The 16,893-nt window shown below is 37.4% G+C and overlaps 2 protein-coding genes across 4 annotated transcripts in view; one reads left to right on the top strand and one right to left on the bottom strand.

Moving 5' to 3' along the window:
- LOC139968756 (uncharacterized) overlaps window positions 1-16,725 on the bottom strand; it is a 223,241-nt gene extending 206,516 nt beyond the window's left edge. The window contains exon 1 of the mRNA XM_071973112.1: window positions 16,722-16,725. The gene's annotated coding sequence lies outside the window, so the exon portion shown is untranslated. The remainder of the gene's footprint in view (window positions 1-16,721) is intronic.
- On the top strand, window positions 1,799-15,857 carry LOC139968745 (STAM-binding protein-like). Of its 3 annotated transcripts, none has more exons than XM_071973092.1 (10): window positions 1,799-2,008; window positions 2,994-3,147; window positions 4,416-4,480; window positions 5,162-5,240; window positions 5,682-5,774; window positions 9,135-9,478; window positions 9,612-9,831; window positions 10,581-10,718; window positions 11,543-11,655; window positions 12,331-15,857. In XM_071973092.1, exons 2-10 carry the CDS (start codon window positions 3,010-3,012, stop codon window positions 12,491-12,493), a joined length of 1,353 nt encoding a protein of 450 aa, XP_071829193.1. In that variant the 5' UTR covers window positions 1,799-2,008; window positions 2,994-3,009; the 3' UTR covers window positions 12,494-15,857. The 3 variants fall into 3 exon arrangements, with proteins under 3 accessions (XP_071829193.1, XP_071829192.1, XP_071829194.1); XM_071973091.1 differs by having other exon boundaries at window positions 1,800-2,150; window positions 12,331-15,856; XM_071973093.1 differs by lacking the exon at window positions 1,799-2,008 and adding an exon at window positions 2,277-2,397.
- Window positions 16,726-16,893: the final 168 nt, after the last annotated feature.

Genomic DNA, 16,893 nt, shown 5'->3' with positions numbered 1-16,893 from the left:
TACGTACTACACGGCGAGTCTATAAAGTAGACGTTCCATGACAACTCCCGGTTGAAGTATTAACATATAAATGTTGGTTATATTTTTCGGGCAAATCGTTACAGCCCCCCCCCCTCCAAATCAAATTGGGCTCCTACGCCTATGTTCCTTCTTATAACCATTGTATAACAATGATAATACACTAGTCAAGGATTGAATGATTTTATCGCATATTTCTCATGACTCCGACCCCATGCTCGTCAGGCCTGGTTTTGAGGGAACATGGAGGATAGAGGATTAATCCTAGCCCTTCAACCCGAATAGGATACTTTTCCTCGTTTTGGGATTTTTTTAATATAACGCCACGTGTGTACATATCTACCTGTAATCGTATAAAATCCGTGGATTGCACGTGCCACAAAAGATACGTATAAAATTGAAGCTTCATTATTATACTATAGAAATTTATAAAATGAATATCCTTCTATCGAGCATCTTCATTAACAATTAGTGTCTCTCCCCGGGTTCAACATAACTGTAACGTAAACACAGTATGCTTTGAAAACGATTTGTATTCTGCTCTTACAGTAGAATATAACATCAATGAAAACTTTATAAACTTTAAAAATGCGTTACTTGTAGAGATCCTTCAGGAAGACTACAGCCCCATGACCTATGGGGCTGTGGAAGATATGGAGATAAAATATAATGCATTCTCATTTTCATAAAACACACAACGAAAATTGATAAAAGAAGAAACAAAAAAAGAGGGCTGCGTTGATTTAATTGTCCCGGGCCCGAACTGGCTCTCGGTACCTTTATATTAGTATAAAGTAATCTTTGTCAACGTGTAACATTACATCTAAATCACAGCTGCACGTTAGGTATGTCAAATAAATGCTGGCGCTATATCACTACTCTAACATAGATAAATCATTACTCTTTACGTTAACAATAAAAAAAAAAAAGTTATATTTTCCAAAAGTTTTTTTTTAAAGTATACTAAAAGTATTTCTCAGCTAGAAAACCTGTTATGAGGACAGTTACCACTATTGTCCAATGTGTTAAGCTATGATGCCTGCAAAAGGAGTTAGACTTTTGTATGTCACTTTCGAATTATTTTTGTGCCAGTCATAATATGTTAAGTTAAGCTTAGACATTAAGTGATATCAGATGTTGTATGGCAGGTGATCTGTCAGAATGCATCTGACAACATTATAGTCGATGACGTCATAATGAAACGAAGATAAGTACCACAGTTGTATATCACAATTAAATTGGCTGGTTCACTTACAGTAGCCTAACACACTCCTCCAAAGCCCATTAGGTCAACTTTCCTCAGATTCAACACAAAACTCAATAGCCTAGAAACATTATACCTATCTAACATGTTAAGAACGCATTTACCTTATTGTCAAGGGTAAATGATGTTGAATGTCATCCACGGTGCCCTTTTGTTCGTATGAATCAGTGGCGTAGGAAGGTACTTTTGAGTGGGGGGGGGGCTGAAGACTGATGGCCGGCCTGGGGGAGGGGTCTACGGGGAGGGGGTATCCCCTCCCCTATTGGAATTTTTGTTTATTTCCAGGTGGCCTCAGATTCAATTTGGTGCAATATAGCACACTTCAACACCCACTCCATTTTGTAAAGCCCCCCGGTTCCTACGCCCTTGGTATGAACGATAAACATGTTTGAGTTATAAGAAAAGTCATCATAGATCTAAAAATAGACTTTACTATGACGTAATCGAATTCAATGAAATGACCATGTGATTATTGAATATAAAATACGCAACGGTTTTTAAAAAAAAGGTACCCGATGACGCCTCATGGTGTGTTTTCCGGTTGTAAAGAGGATAAATTATGAAACTGACCAATTTGGCTAGACCTAGCCTATATCAGTTAGCATTTTATGGCCTTACACACAATGTAAATATTGGCTTGTTGTCGAAATTTCAGGAAGGCTTGACCTTGATCTCGGGCCCGCCTACATCGGCCATTCACTTCTTTGTAATCGGAACAATTTCATGGTAATTTGTGTTTTTGGATTTCTTCGCAGGAACTGATGTCATAGTTTTAAGCCTACATGATATGAGAGTCAATATTTTGCGTACTGCTAGTGTTTTGTATCGTTGGGAGTTGACAGTTAGCTTTATCCAAAATTATACACAGGTAAGGGCTAGCGTAAACACATAAATATGTAGGGGTCAGTTCTGCGAGACTTTGTAGTCCTTGTAATTGTCTGCTAGCATTTTGTTTTTATGCATGCAAGATTCACACTTCTGTTTATCATGAACTGCCAGCTAGCATCTCCCGGGTGTAAGAAATATAACATGAAGCATTTCCATGGTTTTACTTTTAGTACCATGACAGTGAAGGCTAGTTTACAAGGTTTACAAAATATCCAGTCCCAGATACAGTAAGGACTAGCCTATCTGCAATTTTCATTTCAACTTTGTTGACTAAAATCAGTACGGACTAACTTAGTCCTATTCTAACGACATAACGTTAGACCCTCTTCATGAGTTTTTAATCATCATCATTCTGGAACACAGGCACTCCCAAGGTATGCTACACAATATATAAATGAGAGATGAAGAGCAAAAATATTGCAGGCTTAGTTGAATCTACATTATGTAAAGCCTGGTAATGTTTGGTGACCAGATTTAAGGAGTATTGACGGCAAAGTCTGTAGTAATCACAAAGACAATGGGAACATGAAATTTCGATAGCCATTTGACAGATCTATAAGTGAAGCTGGTGTGGCAGTTATTAATTGGTGAAACAATATTGAAGAGTTATTACTGATAATGTACCAGGCAAATTTGTATTGATTTTTTGTTATTGTTTTCCCTCAAGTGGACAACAGGGTTTCATTGTAGGTCATCCACCAAGGCAAGAATAAATTTTCCCTGTAACAGTATATAAGTTTTTCACTTTTATTTTTAGAAAAGCATGTATACGGTCATAGTATCAACCCGTTGTCATGGAAATATGTCATACTTGTCTTCACAGTTTATATTAGCACACAATGGCATTGGAAGCTCAAGTGTTGGAACCAGCTGCCAGGGTTCGGAAATTGGCGGAACATAGTGCTGAAATGATTCATGTAGACAGCTGTGTCCCAATCAAGAGATATTTTAGATCAGGAAAGGAGATGATCAAAATGGTGAGTTCAACAATTTTGATCAGTTGAACAAAATTAAAAGCTGCTTCTTTATTTTGTTGGTAAAATTTGACAAGATCTGACAATGCAGACATGTAGCACAATTGCCAAATTCTGATTACGAGTAGAAGTAGCATTTCTCATGATATAACTATGAGAATGTGTAAAAGACTAAGCTTGTGTTGATCTAGAGTACTTTAATCCTGTACTACCAACCCAAAGATAGAATACTCCCTAAATTGGAGTTGTCAGCTTGAAGTAAAGACATGAACCTTACATTTAAATGTCCAGAGGGGGTGGGGGGAGGGGGCAAGTAGATGTGAAATTGAATATATTGAATTTCATAAGGTGTGGTTGAAGACTCAACAAGTTTGTACATGTTAATGTTGCTATCAGTTTCCAACACAGAAAAGGAATCCCAGGTTTAAACACAGGAAGCAATAGGCCAACACTGCAATACTGAATTCTTTCTGCTGTTCCAATTGACACATTTACCAAGAAAAGTTCTATGAAGATTTTACTACCCCATGTACTCTGACATTGTGCAACATATAGATTTGTATATGTACTTTTAACTCACTCCATTAAATTCGTTTTTCAGTTTTAAATCTATATTTTCTACTTTATCTTTTTTCTTGGTAAGAGAATGGTGTGACATCATGTCTGTCCTCATATTTTCATGGATATCAGAGACTTTTTTTAAATTCTCAATATTAATACTATATGTGGGATTATATATGATATGCATAGAGTTTACTGTAAGTTGAATTACAATGTCCCAACTTGTATGAATTCATTGTTTGATTCAGCCAGATTAAGGAATAAAAATGTAAAATACTGTAATGTATGTTGAATATAAATTCCACTACCACTACAGGGCATTAGGCAGTCAGCCGTCTGGCCGTCTTTTGCACGGCCGGTTTCGCAAAATGAAGCCTAGTTTTCCGTGCAGGGCTTGCAAATTATATATGAAGCCGTGCAAAGTTTTCTCAAGTTTTTAGTACAGAGTACGCAAATATACAGAGTTACAGAAGAAATGAGACAACGATGTCAATATTGTTTTGGTTTTTCTCTTTTGTGTTTTAGACTTACTGTAAATATCGTATTAAGTAACATACTAAACAGCCTGTATTTTACCCTCCAATACCTCACTTAAGTTTCGCTAAACCCCCACAAATGGCCCCTAAGACGGTCTTCTTGACCCTCGCCCTGTTCACATTATTTACAGTCCTTGAACTTTGCATATGTTTTTGTTTTTTCTAATAAAAAAGGCTAACATATACTTTGAAGAAGAGGACTGGGAGAGATCATTTGTGCTCTACAACAAGTACATTACGTAAGTTAATCTCATGTTGATGTAAGATTTGAAGCATCGTCAATGTCTACCCCTTTTCCCGACCACTCGACCTGTCCTAAAATATTATCTGGGAAATTATGGCTCTCGATGTTCTGTGCCATGGAATAATCTATCCCGTAACGCATCGCTAAGTGGTGTAACATAAAGGGAAGTTGCTCTACCGGTGTATGATAATTATTCATCGCCAGTATCTACGCAGGAACTACAGTGTCGAGTGAGAGACAAAAATTAAGAGCCTTCGAAAATGCTATTACACAAAATTTGAATGTTCCAGTGAAATGAACACTCCCTGTAATGAGATGTGAATTCTACTAAATTAGCCCTATTGAACTTCAACTCTCTATTTTGTAAGGGGGGCTCTACTGTTAACGGTGTGACTGTGACATTACAAATTATTTCAAAATTTGTTGTTCTTTTTTACTACTTTTTTATTAAAATTGACATATATAACTGAGGGAAACCAAACAACCAATGCAGCAGACAGTAGTTTGATTAATCTGTTTTACTTGCTCGGAGAAACGTATCTTTTTAATGCTTCAGACAGAGTTATCGTACATACCTCTTCAGAAACGTTTACAGTATCTCTTAGCTTGTCACATTCCTTCTTTAAATGAATCAAAACTTTCTGCAGTCTCAAACTCTTGTTTGCATTTATTCTAGACTCTTTGTCGAGAAGCTACCACAGCAACATCCTGAATACAACCAGAGTAGGACACAGGACATAAAAGAAAGTAAAAAGGTTTGTGAATATTGAAACAGTGATAGTCAGAGAAATGGTCAGGTATTGTTAGGATACAGATAGTGGATTAGCTGACAGCAGTCGCATGCCGTTTGAATTGGGCAAAGTAAGACGCTTAAAACAGCCAATCAACAGGATCAGTAGGAAGAAAATATCTGCATATTTTGACCCATTTCTTCTGACTGTTTGTTTCATAAGGATGGGTTGAGGTCAGAAGGTGGGGGGGGGGCAATGATGGGGATGGACCATTATTTTGTACTATTGTGGTCATTTTCTTCAAGCAGTGGCTTTAAGAGATAAACAAGTCAAGGCCCTGAACCATCAGACAAGATGAGAAAACATGCCAAGACCAGATGACGTCACATATTAAGAAAGGCGTTTGCAAACTTTATATTCATTTAGAAGAGGGGTTTCTCGTAAATATCATGATTCTCTCAACAGACAGTCAAAGGTGCCTTTCCAAAAGCGGAAGAAACCAAATTGAAGGTCAAGGAGAAGTATACCGCAGAGTACGAGAAATGGTTATCCGAGGAGGTAAGTTTGAAAGTCATCGAGTCCTCATAGGTGTTACTTTGAAGACAGTAGTATATATCAATAACCCTTGCAATTTGTGCACAGTTGGAAGTCAACCTTTCTTGAATATGAAATAACTTCTTTCAAAAAATTCCGTAAAGAAATATCTGTTCTCATCAACTGGCACCCTGAATTGGTTGAACGCTTTCATGGTCGTTGAAAATAGCATTGTGAATTACCTTCTTGTGACCTTCAGTGAGGCCTTGAATTTCCCTAATGTAAATTTTTGAGATCACTTCTACCTAGAAAATATACATTTCTTTTCATAGCTCGGAATTTGAGAACCTCATGAAATGCATTTGTCACACACACTGTGGTAGTAGACTACTTGAAAACAGTGATGAAAATGTAGTTACAATTAAGAGGCCCTCCAACATTTTTATCTCAATACATTACATGTATAGAGATATTGTAACAGTAAGTGGGACTTTCTCTTCTCTTAAAAATTTTTCAGCGTCTTCAAACAAAGTTCTTTTTCTCTGGAATTTCCAGAGCAAGAATATATCATATAGACCAACAAAAGTTACTATTTTTTATTCCAGAATTGTATCTCATTCTGTGACTTTTTCACCGATTTATGTCCAAATCGGGCCAATTTGGACTGAAAACACACTTTGGCAGACCTGTTTTGCACACGCTCCAAAACTTATGTTTTATGAAAGAGAATAGAATAGAACTGTCTTTCAACAGTGGTATCGTCTAAGATAGGGTCCTATGTATTATATATTTTATTAAAATTTTAAACTTTCATTTGTTGTTTACAGGTAGGTATTAATAAGAATTTTACTTCATGTATATGACATTTAATGGCTTTTATTTGCTTTATGTGATGTTTAAATGATTTTTCTTTCTTAAAACAACACTGAGCTGCCGCCCCTACTTTTAGTAAAAAGTAGTGTTTACACGGGTCCAAAAAACGGGAACCGGGTACCCGAGGGCCGTTACCCGTCGGGTATCCGGGTACCCGGAAAAATTTGTTTACCATCGTGTATCACGATTTTCAAGAAATTACATATTGGATGCTGTAATAAATGCATTATATTCTCTACTGACAATGTTTTCATGTTCAAATACGTAGGTGTAAGATATAAGGTATAAAACCTCCCTCAATAATTTTTATTTGCTTCTGTTTCTTTCATTAACTTGTTAATAAATTAATTATTTAATTGTAATTAGCATTACTACTAACATCGCACTGCCGCCGCTGCTTATGCTAGCTCGTGCACGTCTATTGGATCAAACCATATAAATGTACAATTAAGCTCTTAAACAGTTTTATTATGCAGGCCCAGGATTCGCATTAGCCGCGAGATTGCGCGACTCGCGCAATTTGATCGCATTTGGAATAAACGATTAGTAAAAAGCCACTTGCGAATACTATTTTTTAGTTATCCCGTCTATAGTCCATAAACATCGCGTAAAATTCCTTGTCAGCCTTTCCTTCTTTGAAATAAACGAATGAATAAATAATTTCTTCCACATGGTAGCCTAACACCACACTAAGTCAATGAGATATCTAGCTAAGCCTAACCATCTGTTTATCTGCTGAAGTTGTGACGTAGTTATAAGACATCCATGGAATACTTTCGTTATTGCTGTTACGTTCGACCACATGGTTGCCTAACACCACACTAAGTCAATAGGGTAGTCTAGCCTAGCCATCTGTTTATTTTGCTGAAATTGTGACGCAGTTATTAGATATCTATGGAAAGCTTTCGTTATTGCTGTTATCTTCGAACACATGGTAGCCTAACAACACACTAAGTCAATGGGAAATCAGCCTAACCATCGGTTTGCAATTTTTTTTTTTAAACAATCACACTTTGCGTATGATTCGGGTAATAAATTAGGAACCGGGTAGTATATCGAGTCGAGCGGGCCCCTTCGTTATTGCTGTTATCTTCTACCACATTGTGGCCTAACACCACACTAAGTCAATGGGAAATCTGCCTAACCGTCGGTTTGCCAATTTTTTTTTTTTCACACTTTGCTTAGGATTCGGGTAATAAATTAGGAACCGGGTAGTAACACGTCGGGCGGGTACCCGGGTACCCGGATAACCCGTGCAAACACTAGTAAAAAGGTCCGTTTTTGATGATTAAGCCCCGCCCCCAAGTCTGTTTTGTAGCAGATTGGCTATGACTCATAACAGCTACATGTTAGATATACGAAAATGGCTACCCTCGCGAACAATTTTCTGTTCTGTAGTTAGGTACGCGAGGTGTTAGTGTATTGCATGCTAATTACATTCTGTACTGCTGAATTCTACGTAGGCTAGTGCATTTAATTTATATTAGGCCTTAGTTTTTGTAACATCCATTTAAGGATAGTACTGGTGTTCAGGTAGGTTTTCAGAACAAGGGCCATGATAAGTTTGTTTGATTGCCCTTCATGTATTTTGTATAATTACGTATACACATTCTTGTATTTCTGAAGGCTACTTACTGTAGGCCTAGTGCAATTTAAAAATATATATATAGGCCCCTAGGCCTATTAGGCTTTCAGTGATAGCCACATTAGCATTGTACTGGTGTTCAGACAGCTTTTCCATATTTCCTTATGTTTTATTTATAAGGATATAAGATGTATAAGGTTATAAGAAGTATGTTTAGCTTTCTTTTGAACCTGTAATGTTTGACATCAAATGTACAAAGAATTAAAATAAAATAACAAAATGGAGAGGAACTGAGGTGGCTATTAGGGGAAGAGGAGGCCACCTATCACTTGCATATAAAAACTTGTAATCTTCTTTTACATTATTTTTTCCAAGTCATAAATCCATGAAATCTTCATGTCCGAAAAATTGAGATGGAAAAACGTGGGTTGTTTTGATATCTAGAAGTGAACACAGTTTTGATGGTAGTCACCACTACAGTCTTCAGTAACATACAGTAGGTCAATAGGCCTAGCGCTCAAGGCAGGCATCAAGAATATGGTCGAGTTGTTCGCCACTTCTAATTTGGCTGTTGTCATTGACGTCAAACTATATGACCAAAAAGTTCAACAGAGACTGACCTAAGATGAAGGATACCACATAAAAAACAAGTTCTTAAATATTCTATGACATTACTAAACCTTGCAATGTCGTTCTTTCGACTAACAGGCAATGAGCGCTAAAGGCAAGACTAGCAGGATAAAGTGTAACCTGCAGAGACTATTCGTGGAAAAGTAGCAAAAATGCAAGTTATATATTTGTTGTACCATGATTGATATTGATAATTGTAGAGACAGAGCAAAGATTTGAAATTAGGAATCAAAATTAAAACTTCCAGTATTGAGATACTGCATCATTGATGCTCTTGTTTTTGTTGATATAAACAGAAGAAACGGAAGGATGAAGAAGCTAGGTTGGAAGAGGAGGCGAGACGGAGAGAGGAGGAGGAACGCCTGCAGAGAGAGAGAGAGGCGGCCATGGGAGAAGAGGAGAGACAAACTTTAAGGATGGAAAGAGAGAGGCAGAGTTTGGAAGAGCAGCAGAGGATACTGGAGCAGCAACGAGCAGCCATCCTTGAGGAGCAGAGGAGAGAACAGCTGGCTCTGGAGGAAGAGAAGAGGTGTTGGAATTTAGCAGGGAAAGAACAGAGGAGGATCGACGCCGAGCCGAGGAACAATCAGACCGAAGGAGACGTGACAGGAAACAGAGAACCAGTCATTGCTCCTCCCAGGTAACTTTCTATCTCAACATCGCATGTTTTTATATATTTCATTTGTCAGTGTTATCATATCCGAAGTTTTACTGCTCCTGTCGTGTGCTTCTACAGCTTTCTGTAAATTTTTGAGTTTCTCAATCTTTTTCAGGCCCAGTGCACCGACCGTGGACAGATCTTTAAAGATTGACAGGTCGACAAAACCCAACCACTTGGCCGGCTCGGACGTCTCGCCGCCACTCGCAAAGACAAACAAGTACGGCTTCAGGACGGTCATGATACCAGACGACACCACCGTCAGATTTATGCAATTAGCGGAACCTTACACGAGCCGGAATGTCGAGTTTTGCGGCATCTTGGCTGGGAGACTGGTATATATGACACTTCCATTATGAAATCTGTAGAAATATAATAAGCTGTTAGGTATCTTACAACAGGGTACTGAGTTGGTGTTTGATGGTTTTAAACAGTGGTTCTGCAATGGGTGCAGCAGAAAAGGCGGTGGGGGTGACACCTACCTTCCACTAATCTCTGTTACATTAATTTATTATACCAGTGGCAGGTAAGGCAAATAGTCCTGCATATATGTATGAGAGACATATTGAAAACAGCCAGCTGGGACTATTTCAAAAGCTAATACCTTTCTAAACTGTACTCCAATATCATGCTCTCAAAGCACTGGTATTGTCAGTACAAACAGTTCCTTACCTTGATCTGATAGAAACATGATATTATTCATACTAGTACTGGTACTGAAAATACGAGTGCTCTGAAGGGGGACATAACACTACAGTATAGAAAAAAAAGGTCCCAACTTGGTGTTGTAATGCTCTGTTTATAACAAAAAGCATCTAGAATATATTTTAAGTTCCAAATATAGCTTGTTCATTCTGGGGAGAAAGGGTCTTAATGCTGTATACGAAACAGTACATACATGTCAGCACTGACAAAGATGATGTGGGAATGCTGAGACAGGAATATTTATGTGTGTGCGTGTCTGTTTACGGTGGAATGCATGTCATACCAAACCAGTTACATTGAAACGATATTTCACTGAAGTAAAACCAGAACATTGTCAGAATTTCTTTTTTCTTTCCCCACATCTGTCTGTGTCGTTCAGGCCCAACACGCCTTCACGATTACCCACATTGTCATACCAAAGCAAGAGGGTACTTCGGACTCTTGTACAGCTCTCAACGAAGAGGATATGTTTGATGTGATGGATAGCAATGATCTTATCACCTTAGGATGGATCCATGTAAGCCAACTCTCCTCTAGTCACTTTCTGTTTTGGTCCCATTTTAAATGATGGTATAAATATTTATGATTTTTTAATATCATGATAAATATTCATGATAAATATTCATGATAAATATTTATTATAAATATTCATGAGTTAATTTGTGTATTCACCGATCATATCACAGTTAGGAATAAACTCAAGGGTATATCCGATGGAACAGCTCTAATTCCCTGTCGAATTTTAGTCTCGGTATGTATAGAAAGTGTTCGTATTTGATATAGTCCAAAGTTGTGTATACCGATTACAAAATAACTTTGATACAAGGCAGTGGAAAAAAGCAAAGAAATCTATGGCAAATCTATGGGATTCGAAACCAGTGATCTCTGGGTAACAAGCCCAGAAATTTGGTTTATGATGATATAAATAGCTAAACATCTTGTGAAATCTCTTCCATAACACCTTCCTTGGTTGTCTCGCATGAAACTGGGTCGAGATCCCTGGTTACATGATATGCAAGATACTGTGGTTTCTGACTGGCACCCCTGGCAACAAAATGGCTAAAGCTATATGGATCACCACCAACTATTAAAGGGCTGGACAGCTCAGTTGGTAGAGCGCTGGGCTTGTAAAAAGATAAACTGGTTCAAATCCTGTTATATCAGTAAATTTCCTTGATATTTTTCCATAAGTTAACTTTAGCATCATCATCATCATAAAAACACAATGTGATAGTTATGGGACTAATTCTCCCTTTGCTACGCTTCCTGGCCGCTCTGTGGCCGCTGTCAGAATAATTAGTCGACTGTTAATAATCTCACACGTTCCTCTCATCCCCACAGACTCATCCCAGCCAGACTGCCTTTCTCTCTAGCGTGGACCTGCACACTCACTGCCCGTACCAAATAATGCTGCCAGAAGCATTGGCTATAGTCTGTGCACCCAAACACAAAGAGTAAGAAGTTTTTATTATTTAACTTTTGACTTTGAAGAATTTTTTTATAGAAATTTTCAAGTTTGATTTGACTTGGTTTCTGTTTTGTATTAATTTCTATTTCTAACTATAGGATTTTCCTGATCTTGTTGAATCTGAAAATGAATTGACATCTTGTATTAGACTTTAGCAGTTAAGTGAGGTCCAACATGATTTGAGTAACCATTTTCATATGATAATCATAAGCATAGGTGTAGGAGCCCAATTTGATTTGGGGGGGGGGGGGGGGCTGTAACGACTAACCAGAAAAATATAACCAAAATTTGTCGCGCATTGGTTATCATTTTTGGGGAAGTCGTTACAATAATAATGATAATAATAATATAAGATTAACCATTAGAAAACACATTGCAATTTATTTTTCTTTCAGTAGGTGCCCGAAAAATTCTCAGCATATTGCCCGAATTTTCACAAAAATATTTGGTTGGGGGACTGCATGCCTCCTATGCCTATGATCATAAGTTGTGTTGTGTTTCCTATCACTTTCAGTAAAATGTCAAACAATAGAAAAGAAAACAGAACTTCCATCTCAATAAATATATATAAATTATTAAAACACAAATGTCATAAAATACACCTATATATTCCATTCCCATCCTTGTTTTTATCTTGTCTTTAATCCCCGCCTCTTTCCAGGATCGGATTCTTCTCTCTGACACCGCTTCACGGCCTACAGCTCGTCTCCAAATGCAGCAAGCGTGGTTTCCACGAGCACCCTAAACACCCCCCTATATTTGAGAGCAGCGAGCACTCGCTGATAGTCAGAGATATTAGAATACAAATAGTGGATTTAAGATAATTGGAGAAGATATTTGCAGTATATAACAACTAAAACAACTTTGTAAGCATTTTTTTGTGTTTGTTATTGTCTTGCAGGATTTATTTTTTCAGTCAGAATGGACTGGGTTTTTTAGTCTTCTGGCATAGTGCTTATCAGTGTCATAATTTTGTACCCATTTGAAATATGAAATATTAGTGATATCTTAACTTTTCGCTTTGTAGTTGTCGGGTCAAATTTTGACAAAAATTACAACTCACAATGTAGGGAACTCAAAAAACAATATTTGTTCAAAGTTTTATTATAATATCTTCTTTGTCGATGGTCGGTTTACTCTTCGAACCTATTGTCAGTATTAAATGAATTCTTTTCTTTTCTTTCCTTTGTTACTCTGGTAGTAAAAGTTATATAATATTTACTATCAAATAGATACATTAAACTTTTGCCAACATGTATAGGAGAAATGAGGCAAGAAGAAAAAGTTTCAATTCATGCGAGTTACTGTGGCAATTAACCCAAAAGATGTTACAAACCATGCAGAAGCAGCTCGTGTGCAACTTCGTTTGTTTTCTTCTACTTTTAAAGTTAAGTTCCAAACTTATCCAGTGTTAAAGGGATATTCTGGTGGGAAACAATGTAACACTTTTCTAGAAGAGGATAGTATATTATCCTCTTGAGTTGGGAACCCCATCCTCAATATCTTGTCCCTAACTCGAGTTATGGTTGAATGATTGTGATCAATTTTGACTGGCTAGTAACCTTAAGGCCATCCCTAATTCCAGAAAGTGGATCACAGTTGGTGGTCTGTGGTGTTATCATGGCAAATAATTCTCGATTTTCCTATTTTTAATCGTAGGCTATTCTTGATTTATCCTTGAAAATGTGATACTTTTGGAATATTTACTTTGGCTGCCTATGTTCTTTGTATTGAATATGGTCAAAACGCAACTTGGTCTTTATCAGTATTATTTCCTGTGGTAAAAACGATTAAATTTTTTAAATATGAAAACAAAACCATATTCCACTCTTTTGCCATGATGACATGGTTCACTAAATATTGTTGCCAGGTGCATCAACAACAAAAATCACCCAATTTGAAACATTTATATATTTATCATACCAGGGGCGGCGATCTGTTTCAAATATTGGGGGGGACATTTGCTTGGATGCAGGCAAATTACTATCAAAGCGGAGCGCCACCATTGGTTGGCGTGCAGCGTACAAGAAAATTTTTGGCTTTGATAGCCCCCCAGATCACTGGAAATGGCACTTCTCGGGCTTGAAAATGACCAACCAGATGTACACTTTTGCCTGAGAATCAAGTTTTACCTAATAGATTTTTTTCTTCATTCATCATAACTTTTTTCAAGATTGTCACCAGTCACACATCATGTTCGACCTCATTGCATCTCCTGTGGATCATTGCTTTTGTAGGTAATTCTACGTCACGCCCCTTAATACCCGTCAGCCCCACTTTTCAAGGTTTTAAGCCCATTATTTGTTCAGAATTTGAATAATAAATTCACTTCAAAACATACCCATAATGTTGCACAAAATTTAATCTATGGACAACCAATATAGAAAAAAAACCCTCAACCCCTAACAGACCGGTCAAAATTGCACGAGTAGTGGGAAGTATGATGAAGAATGTTGTTCAAAGAATTTTCGAAAATTCAGACACAGTTAAATTATTGGTGTAAAAATATTGAAACCTCTTATAACGGCTACTATAAAACTTCGATATCATAGAAAATACCAAAAAAATATGCTCGAGGGGGAGGGCGGTCTCCACCCTTCACCCCCCCTCCCTTGGCTAAGCACCTGCGGTTAGAAATCTTGTAGGAAACAGGCCAAATGGAAACCCAGAGAACCCATATCGATGTGGATCATATGTGTGCGTGATTGTACGTACTTACACTCATACACAAGATTCCAACCAAATTTCATTACGGATGCGGTCCGTCTAGCTATTCATTTAAAAAAAAAGTAAAAACTACTTTCGGTCATATATATAGTAACAAATTGTGACACGGTTAGACAGGTGCCTTGCGAGGAATTTGCCAAGGGAGGGGCAAAGCTTGTACCCAGACTATCTAAGCGTAGCGCCACCATAAGTTGGCGCGAAGCGCAAAAGAAAATTTTGGCCGAAAATGCCTCCCAGATTGCTGGAAATGGCACTTCCCAGGCCTTTTAAGTTGCATCTAAGCATTTTCTATTTTGAAATAACTAGCGATATCATAAAAAAATACAAAACATATGCTTAAAAAAAAACTATGCCACCAAATATTGGGGGGATATTAGATACTATATCCCCCCCCAACAAAAATATTGGGGGGGACATGTCCCCCCGTCCCCCCCCCATGATCGCCGCCCATGTATCATACCCAAAGAGGTGCAGAACTTTTCCAGCAATTTTGTTTATTTAGCCACTGTTATGTCCCTTTAAACATGTCCATAAATTTCTAACCTGATCACATGATGACAAAGTAACATATTCAGCCCAGAAGTTTGCATGTAATGTAGTCTGACCATAGGACGATCTGGTGTAAAAGCTTTGATATGGGCAAGGGCTGGAACCTCCTCCTCACCCCCAGTATTTCCAGCATTGGTCTCTTTTTTTTTTTTAGATCTTAAAATCTACGAATGAATGGTTAAATCTTGCCATTTGGTAATAAGTATGGAGACTGCCTTCATTCTGTTATTCAAATAAATGTAGTGAGCGTAGTCATTGTATTGGAGAAAAAACATTTTGTGCAAGTAAGTGCAAAGCACCATAATTTTGTACTGCGCATGTGCGAAGTCAGAAGCAGCTGCCAGAAACTTGTCTGTTCCTTTAACTGGATTTGCTGAGTTTTACTCAGTCAATGAAATGTTGCATTAAATAACTTGAAAATAATTTCCATGCTTTCCGAAATAAGTTCACGAAGTTGAGGTCAGGAAATCATTAAACAAAAATGAGAAAAGTAATAGCAAAATCCTCGCGGCATTTGTGGCATGATGATGATGCTCAGATGGGATTCCTGATTGTGTGTGTTTGTCAACTGACCTGACCCGGAAGTACAACACGCAGAATGTATCAAGTTCGTCGAATAGGTCATCTTCACACAAGACAAACAGACGGCCTCAAAATATGTGCTAATTACTTGCATCAAGGCGAATCTGCGTTTTAAGTACATCCACCATGTTTGATAATAAAAGAAACAGCAAAATAGCTGGAAGTATTGGTTCGAAAGAATTAGATGCATCTGGTTCTTCAATAAGAAGAAACTTTAGAATTAGTATTGTCAAAATATATGTGAAAAAAGTACAAATTATTATATGAAGTTTGTAAAACAAAATATATAATTATGAGATGCGAGAATCACCTCAAGCAAAATGTGTTTTTGTTTTTTCAATCATTCCTGTGTATTATGTCTGTTTTAAGTATTAAACTGACAGTTTCGGGGAAGGGTCCAAAAGGAATGAGGATATTAACAACAGGTTTAAGCATTGCGAGAATCAAAATTTTTCTCATTTTTGTCTTCGGTATATCTGTCATCTGGTTCTGAAAGGTATCGACTGGACCGGTGTTTCTTTGGGAGGAAGGGTCTGGGGCAAATAAAAACTGTTTTGTATTGACAATTTAATACAGATGAGTAGGAAATAAGTGTGAATAATTGGAGTACATTGAACAGATCCCACCCATAGTTTTCGATTAAAAGATAATTTGCTGTACCGTGCAATTGGAAAATTAATACGAAGAGGCAAGAAAGAAATCGCTTATTATTCGATGATGTTGTTCCTGTTGTCAATTTTTACTATTTCTCTACTTTTGATTACAAGTTGGTGGCCACAAAAATATTCTGTGAATGTAATTTGATCAAGCCCTCAATAACTGCGTATCTCCGAGAAGAACAAGTACCTTGCCCCGTTATCTAGTATACGACCAGGTGCCCCTCCCTCCACCAATTTGTTCATCCGCACACACGAAATTATTTATTTATTTAGCACAACCTTGAGGCTTACTTATCAGACATAATTGTTTTGCCTAAATATGCACAGAAAGCACCATTTCATTTCTAAAAGTTAAAGTGTTTAAGAAGAAAAAAACACTATTCTGACTGTATTGGAATATATCTTTCTATTTGCATGGTAGGCGACTCTATATAGGCACCTTTGTTAACACAACTTTTAATGGTAACAGACTAAGCATGGGTTTCATAACAAATTATAACTTTTCTTTGTTTCACATTTTAGCCCCTTTAACGGTGCAGAAGGTTGTTGCTATTTATTTTTTCTTGGATCAATGGACCTTTCGCGTAGCCGTACTAAATCACAATATAGGACTATATAGATAATATGGTGTCATCTCTGATAGAATCGATTTAACAAGATGTAGACACAATGGCTGTCTGGTCCTGTCATTGTTGGGTGACTCCTAG

The sequence above is a fragment of the Apostichopus japonicus genome, chromosome 6 (genome assembly GCF_037975245.1).
Source record: "Apostichopus japonicus isolate 1M-3 chromosome 6, ASM3797524v1, whole genome shotgun sequence".
NCBI lineage: Eukaryota > Metazoa > Echinodermata > Holothuroidea > Aspidochirotida > Stichopodidae > Apostichopus > Apostichopus japonicus.
The sequence above is the reverse complement of the archived record's forward strand: the minus strand, read 5'-3'. Positions and strand labels throughout refer to the sequence as shown.